The following is an 8,446-nucleotide window of genomic DNA, read 5'->3' on the forward strand; positions in this document are numbered from 1 at the left end:
ACTGGGCCATGACACTAGGCACGGCACGGCCCAATGCTCGCCAAGCCCACGTCCAAACGACCATGTCCAAACGACCACGAGGACAAGTCAGGTGAACGACCGTCCGCCCGAAGCACGTCTCCCCGGCCCCTTAAATACGTGTCGGACAACGAGCGGGTCCTCCCCATACGATCTCCATCCACTCATCGTCAACCCACGCCGCGGACACCTAAGTTGTGTCGGGCAGAGCCATAACGGCATCTCACTCACCACGTCACCCAACTCCCCTATATTGTCTCCTTAGGGATAGGGGCAGTTGGACCAGGGGGCAGACCTTGGTCTAGGTCTTAACGCTTCTTACGCGTCCCCTGGCAGCTCCTCCTTGGGCCTAGCTAATCCAGCCCATTAGGAGCCTTGGCCCAGCGCTGGGGGCTCAATATAAATACCCCTTTCATGGCAAAGGGGCAGGTATTCTAACTCACACTCTGATAACCTCATTCTGTACCTTTTCTGACTTAAGCATTGGAGCACCTTGCAGGTACACCCCCCTCTCATTTCATTCTCCGGCCCATTCACCAAGACCTTGGAAGGCCCTCCTGACCAGGTAAGATCAGTGGCGCCGTCTGTGGGAATCAGCTATCCCCATCTTCATCAAACGAGGATCAAAAGCTCATTTATTTCTGTCCTTCCAACATGGCCGGAGAACAACATAGCGATCACAGCCGTCCCCTCGTCAACCACAATATGGACGACGGTCCGCCATCCCACGAAACGGACGCTCGGGACGGTCATCCATCCACCCCGTCTCCAGAGCCCCAAAACAACGGGGATGCCTCTCACGCCCACAATTTAGGGGCAGAGACATTTCATCCCATTCCCGTTCCCGTTGAAGGAGACGCCGTAATGATTGCCATGGTGAATGCCCTCAATCAGGCCGGTTCTATGCTCCACCAGCAACACGAACGAATCATGGCCCTCGAAGCCGAACGACAAGAGGCCCGACCCCAGCCGGTGAGTAGGATGCAACAACGTTCGGAGCCAACGAAGAAGCGAGGACGTCGCTCTCCAGAACCCCACGTCAGCAGGGCCCGCGCCCGTCGTGACGGTGGTCGAGCGGGAACATCACCAAGGCGCGGACGCAGCCCCGACAACAACGAACTGTCTCCCTTAAGGAGCGACGAGGAAGATTTGCATTGCCCCCTGTCTCGGGCAATAATGGAAGCCCCGCTCCCCAAAGGCATGGAGAAACCACCAAATCTAGCTGTGTACGACGGGACTACAGATCCCGACGATCACGTCGACAACGTCAACGCGATGCTCGACTACCGCAATGATATAACCGGGCACCTCAAATGCCGACTGTTCTCAACGACCCTCAGGAAAGGGGCCATGGCTTGGTACAAAAGCTTGGCCCCTGAGTCCATTACGTCATGGAGAGTCATGAGGTCCATGTTCACCAGGCACTTTACAGCTTCCCGTCGTCACCCCAAGACTGAGGCGACCCTTGAAGCCATAGTGCAGAAGAAGAATGAAACACTGCGCTCATACATCGAGCGATTCAACCAGGAAGCTGTCGAGGTAGATACCACCGAGCACATGAAGAAGTATCTCCTCGAGAGAGGTCTCTTGCCCGGCAGTGAACTTAGCAGAGCCGTAGGGATCGAGCCTCCCCGCACCTTAAACGAGCTCCTGCATAAAGCCCAGGCCTACATCAGATACGAGGAAAAGCAAGTGGCACACAATGCCCGCAGCGGACGTAACGCTGGGGAGACCGAGCACTCGAAACGCGAGGACACGAGCATTTCCCGTCGCAACGGAGACAAACGAAGAGAAGAAAGACCTCGCGAGCTCCGGGAAGGAAGAGGCCCCGCGGGCAGATATAGCGAGTACACCTTACTGACAGCTCCTCGAGAGCGTATCCTCGCAGAATGTATCAACTCTGAATTTAAGCAGGGCAGGGTCAGGTTCCCAAAACCGTCTGCACCAAAGCCCCACACCGACAAATCAAAGTACTGCCGGTTCCACAGAAGTCACGGGCACGTGACCGAAGACTGCGTCCACCTGAAGGATGCGATAGAAATTTTAATCCAAGAGGGGCACCTGAAGCAGTATACGAGGAAGAACGAAGCTCCCAGACACGGCGAGCCAGAGAAGAAGAGACCCCGGGAAGACACGCCCCCTGACAACTCTCCCTATCAAGTGGCCCTCTGCGTGTCACGACCGGAAGATTTCTTCCTCCCCGAACCATTGCCCGAGGGCAAGATCACTGCACTCAGCCCCTGGGAAAACTTCCCTTCCACACTGGTGATATCAGGAGGAGGAACTAACGGGGAATCCGCGGCCCTCTCCGTCAAACGTAAGTTCGACGAACTCCTACTGACTGCCCCCGAGCAGAAAGCGACATTGACAAAATACCGGGGAAAATCCAACCCAATATCCTTCTTCCTGGAGGAACTCCCGGGCGGATCCCCGAACTCGGGCATCCCACTATTGATAAGGGCAAAGATGGCCCAATTCGACGTACGACGCATCCTGGTCGACCAAGGCAGCTCAGTGGATATCATGTACGTCCACCTCTTCAAGACTCTGAAGCTAGACAAGACCAACCTAGCCCCCTACGTCGGATCAGATCTCCAAGGATTCAACGGAGCGACAACCAGACCGTGGGGATATGTTGAGCTCCTCGTCACCTTCGGCGAACAGGAAACGGCCAGGGAAGTCAAAATCCAATTCCTGGTCGTAGACTGTCCGTCTCTCTACAATTGCATCTTTGGACGCCCGACACTGGCCGAACTCACCGCGGTCCCATCCACCGTCCACCTAAAGATGAAATACTACACCAAATTGGGACGTGTGGTCACCATCCATGGTGACATCGAAGCAGCCCGGCGATGCTACGACGCCGCAGTAAAAGGACAGGCCGTAGTCAGCACGAAGAGCAACTGCAACAACAAAAAACTCAGGACCGGGGATCCTGCCCGAGGAATCAACGCCATCGACCTCGACTGTCGCATCGGGCTGGACGAGACCGAAGAGGGGAGGTTCCCCAAGGAACGCTCTCTCGGACACCCGGTCCGACCAATCCCCGACGGAGAGTTCGAACTCATTCCTCTTGGGGACGATCCGGAAAGGACGGTGAAGATAGGTAAAGGACTACCCGAGGAAACAAGAGAAGAGCTAGTAGCATGCCTCAAAGAGAACTCGGACCTCTTCGCGTGGAATGCCGCAGAAATGCCCGGGCTGGACCCCGAGATCGCGTGTCATAAGCTAGCTTTAGACCGGGCAGCCAAGCCCATAGCACAGCGTAGACGCAAGCAATCGCCCGAAAAGGCAGAAGCTGCCGAGCGAGCTGTAAAAGACCTCTTAGAGGCAAATTTTATTTCTGAAGCCCAGTACACAACCTGGCTCTCTAATGTAGTCCTCGTTAAGAAAAATAATGGAAAATGGCGCATGTGTGTTGATTATACTGATCTTAATAGGGCTTGCCCGAAAGATGCTTTCCCCCTCCCTAATATAGACATGCTCGTTGACAACTCTGCAGGTTTTAAACTCTTGTCCTTCATGGACGCATATAGTGGATACAACCAGATCCCTATGTCGCCCACAGACAAGAAACACACAGCGTTCATGACCCCAACGGGCAATTACTATTACAACGTGATGCCGTTCGGGCTCAAGAACGCTGGCGCTACATACCAACGCATGATGAACAAAGTCTTCAAGGACGAAATAGGGGACATGCTCGAAGTATACATGGACGACATGATCGTCAAATCACACGAGGAGACAACGGGACACAATTCACGGACGGAGGATTCCAGGACTTCATCGCCAGCCTGGGCACCACACAGCATTTCACGTCTGTCGAGCATCCGCAGACGAACGGGCAAGCAGAGGCGGCCAATAGGGTAATCTTACGTGGCCTCAAACGCAGACTCGGTGAGGCAAAGAGGGCATGGGTCGAGGAGCTACATAGCGTGCTATGGGCCTACCGCACGACACCACATTCTACCACCGGGGAAACCCCGTTCCGACTAACTTACGGCACCGAGGCAGTCATCCCGGTGGAGATACGGGCGCCAACGAGGAGGACGGAGGAGCCCCTAGACGAGGAAATGAACGATGAAACCCTTAGAGCCGAGCTCGACCTAGTCGAGGAGATACGTTCCGAAGCAGCTCTCAGGGAAACAACCCTCAAACAAAAAATAGCACTACGCCATGACGCGAAAGTCATAAAAAGAGAGTTCCAGGTCGGCACCCTGGTCCTCAGAAGAAACCAGAAAAACCCGAGAGAGGGCAAACTGGCGGCCAACTGGGAAGGCCCTTACCGCGTCCGCGACAAAACGAGCAACGGGGCCTATTACCTAGAAAACCTACAAGGAGAACAACTCGCTCGACCATGGAACGCAGAAAAACTTAGACAATATTACAGCTAAATACACCACGGGGAGACGTGGCAGGTACGACCACGCTCTTCGTCCCCAAAACCCCAGGGAGGAACCACGAGACCCGGGAACGATCCGGGGTCACATAACAAACACAACCCTCCCCGACGGTTGGGATCTTGACCAAGACTCAACGTCGAAGTACCATGACTGGCAGGGCACCCAGCTCGCGATGGGAGGGCCCAAGCCTCGGGACCAGGGTTCGAACAACGGACCCGGGCCTCGATACCCACGGGCACAAAGCCCGACACTTCGTCGGTTCCCTAAACCGAGGAGATTAACAAAGTCGAGCAGAGTACGAACTCATACAAACAAGTATCAAACACAAACGAGCACAATGAATGATAACGTAAATATTCATACATTAAAAACGATAAGAGCGGCCGAAGCCAAGTACGCCCGAAGGCCATATTACAACGCCCGAAGGCCAAATACATAAGGCACGCAGGCCATGATAACTAAAATCAAAGAAACACAAATAAACTAAGACTCCGCTCGGAGCACCTCTTCATCCTCTTCTTCTTCTTCTCCCCCCAGCTCCTCCTCCGCTTCAAACGGGCAGATAATCTCACCATCCCGGACGCAGCAGTTATAGGCCGACCCTACTGTCACCAACTCAGGGTTCAGAAGCCCGAGCTGCTCGACAGCATTGTCGAAACCCTCTTTGAAGCAGGCCACGAGATCTTGGTTGAGAGTCCGAATATGCCCTAGCAGCTCACCGCGCGAACCAAGGGCGCGTTCCTCCTCGGTCTCATCTGCCAGAGGACGGACCTTTCCCTCGAGAGACTCAACCTGAGCCCGTAGGCCAGCGTTGTCCTCGGTCAGCTTCTGATGGTCGACCACCTGCTCTTCCAAGCTCGCCTTAGCAGCCTTCAACTGGTCCCTCTCCTTTTCCACCTCCTCCAGCTTCTGGCTCAGCCCTTCCTGCAGCTGATGCTCTTCTTTGTAGTCCGACAGATCTTTAGATAGTCTTTCCTTCTCCGTCCGAACCTGCAAAAGGGCATCCTCCAGCGAGGCGGTGGAGACCGAAGTGTCGGTCAAAACCATGGCCGTCTCCATCACCCGGATGACAGCAGCAATATCCCTGGCCAGATCTTTCCTCCGGGCAGCAACATCCTGGTCCAGAATAGCCTTGGCCTCAGGCGCAGGCACAGCAATCGACTCCTCGGCCTTGAAGAACGACCGTTCCACATAGCAGGGAGGTAGAAGATAGCTGCCCGGTCCATTCGAACTTCCTGGAGACGACCTGGTAAGGGCCCCAGCCGGACGCTTCCGTTTATGGAGGGGAGAAGCCGCTGGCGACGGACTGCTATCAGGAATGTTGATCGGGTTAGATCGAGGAGGAGAGGAAGGAATCACGCTCGCCGCCTGCGAGGGACTAGCCCCGGCATCGCCAGCAGTCTCCAAGGGACGGGCCACAGTTTTCTTCTTCTTCTTGGGCACCCGGTCAGGAGCGCCGACCTGATTCGCTAGCTTCAGCACCCGATCACGAGCATTCGGCATGGCACCTGCAAATAAATTACACACCAACATTAGCGAGCGAAGTCATAAACAGAAATAAAAAGCTAAACAAAGTCTGCCTACTCAATAACGCCAGAGCTTCCTCCTCGGTATCACACTCGAGCAGAGCCTTCGTATTGATATAACGCGCCTCGGTGATTAGTTCCCCGGCCTCATCCAGGTAGGGCACGCCCTGTCGATTCGCCCAGAACCCCAAGCTGAAGCTCTGCACGTAATCGACCAGCTTCTTGTACGCGAGCCTATCCTCCTCGCCGAGCATCGCATACTTGACTCGGTAATGCGCCGTGGAGAGATCGAAATGATCACGCTGCCACCTCAGCGGTATCTTCGACATCAGCGTCTCCTCCCCATTGGGTTTCCGCTGATAGTAGTATAGAGAGTGAAGGGCAGCCCGGGTAATCGGCATCACCACGTACCACCGGTTTTTGAAATGGCGAACAGAATCCTCGTACGTCTTGAACAGACGCACGGGCTGCTTGAAAGAAACCCAACTGTGGCGACCACGGGAACCGGACCTCTGGAGATGGAAAACGTGGAAGAAGAGAGCCCGGGTGCAACCAATGCCGAGGAACTGGCAAACTAACTCGAATGCCCGCATAAATGCGAGAGCATTAGGATGTAGTTGGGACGGCGCCAGCCGGAGCCACTTGAAGACCGACATCTGGAAGGAGTTGAAGGGCAGTCTAATCCCCGCCTCACGGAAAGCAAATTCATACATGGTGAACTGCTTCCCCGGGAAATGATGGCAAATGCGGTCTTCTTCCTTGGGGGCGCAGCAATACCAGTTTGGTGGATCCTCCCGGCTTATGGTCTCGACCATAGCGTAAGCAATGATGGCCTCGTCACAGAAGTCTGATTCCTCCTCCAAGGGCTCGTCCGCAACCCATGAGAAGTCGACCTGCCCGGAAGAGGAGGCGTGTTCGGTACCATCTCGGACACTCCCATCCCCGACAGGGAGACGAGCGATTGTCGCGTCTTCGGTGGAGAACCCAGAATCTTCCCTCCTCGGTCGTAAGCGCCCGGTAGCACCTGAAACGCAGACAGAAAGAGTGAATTCGACGTCATATCAAATCCACCCTTCCACCGCAGGTCAAGTGAAAGGGCGTAGCGGCGACGGACACTAACCGTGCTCAACTCGGTGACGCGCGCATTCTATGGAGACCGGGCATAAACTTCATACAGCCTATGCAAGTATTGCCCGGCATATGAAATTTATGCCCGATACAGCATGATCCCAACCCTATTTTCTACCATCTAATATACACCTACAGTCCACTACACTATTCCTAAGTTAAACCTAACCACATTTCTACAAAATAGCATGCGTTTGACAGAAAACAACAAGGAAAAACAGTGGATCACAGTGGAAAATCATACCTGACATAGTTAAGTTGAAAGGGGTACGGTGGTGCCCGAGCAGAAGACGGTGGTTCAGATAGGAGGACGGGCGGAGACGGCGGTCCAGACGGTAGAGCGAGCAAACGAGGGAGAATGTGGAGAACTCCGGTGAACGTGTGAGCGAAAAAAGTGGAAATGAAGTTACTCAACCCCTGTTTTATAGGGCTTGGCACGTGGACCAACACGCTAGGTCATCATTGCCTAGCCTGCCTACGCCGTCTTTGCACACGAAACGAAGCGACCCCACTAATTCTGAGACACGTCTATCAAAGATAAGAAACTGAAACGACCCGAGCACCTATCCGTCTCCTCGACTCACCAAGACGCCACCTCCCCGCGTCATACCCACGTTTACCACAAGGAAGGTGCAGACCAACCGATCACCTCCATCCCCGACATTCCCGGAGAAAGGGTCGGTCATGAACAGGTCTGTTACGACCTCACCTGTCTAACGATCAAGCTTCCCCATCGTCTCGGGGAACCCTTAGTTGAAACATAAGTCATCTCTCTGGCTCAGAGACTCGACTTGGGGGGCTCCTGTTCTGGACTGGGCCATGACACTAGGCACGGCACGGCCCAATGCTCGCCAAGCCCACGTCCAAACGACCATGTCCAAACGACCACGAGGACAAGTCAGGTGAACGACCGTCCGCCCGAAGCACGTCTCCCCGGCCCCTTAAATACGTGTCGGACAACGAGCGGGTCCTCCCCATACGATCTCCATCCACTCATCGTCAACCCACGCCGCGGACACCTAAGTTGTGTCGGGCAGAGCCATAACGGCATCTCACTCACCACGTCACCCAACTCCCCTATATTGTCTCCTTAGGGATAGGGGCAGTTGGACCAGGGGGCAGACCTTGGTCTAGGTCTTAACGCTTCTTACGCGTCCCCTGGCAGCTCCTCCTTGGGCCTAGCTAATCCAGCCCATTAGGAGCCTTGGCCCAGCGCTGGGGGCTCAATATAAATACCCCTTTCATGGCAAAGGGGCAGGTATTCTAACTCACACTCTGATAACCTCATTCTGTACCTTTTCTGACTTAAGCATTGGAGCACCTTGCAGGTACACCCCCCTCTCATTTCATTCTCCGGCCCATTCACCA

At 54.7% G+C, this 8,446-nt stretch overlaps 2 protein-coding genes across 2 annotated transcripts; one reads left to right on the forward strand and one right to left on the reverse strand.

The window, feature by feature from the left end:
- The first annotated feature begins 672 nt into the window (after positions 1 to 672).
- LOC127109539 (uncharacterized) lies at positions 673 to 3,891 on the forward strand. Its single transcript, XM_051046055.1, has one exon. The coding sequence runs from the start codon at positions 673 to 675 to the stop codon at positions 3,889 to 3,891; it is 3,219 nt and encodes a 1,072-aa protein (XP_050902012.1).
- A 1,016-nt stretch (positions 3,892 to 4,907) lies between these two features.
- On the reverse strand, positions 4,908 to 7,976 carry LOC127109555 (uncharacterized). Its single transcript, XM_051046057.1, has 2 exons — positions 7,323 to 7,976; positions 4,908 to 6,974 (listed from the first exon to the last, which is right to left on the reverse strand). Exon 2 carries the CDS (start codon positions 5,955 to 5,957, stop codon positions 4,908 to 4,910), a length of 1,050 nt encoding a protein of 349 aa, XP_050902014.1. The 5' UTR covers positions 5,958 to 6,974; positions 7,323 to 7,976.
- Positions 7,977 to 8,446: the final 470 nt, after the last annotated feature.

The sequence above is a fragment of the Lathyrus oleraceus genome, chromosome 1 (genome assembly GCF_024323335.1).
Source record: "Lathyrus oleraceus cultivar Zhongwan6 chromosome 1, CAAS_Psat_ZW6_1.0, whole genome shotgun sequence".
In the NCBI taxonomy this organism is placed as follows: Eukaryota; Viridiplantae; Streptophyta; class Magnoliopsida; order Fabales; family Fabaceae; genus Lathyrus; species Lathyrus oleraceus.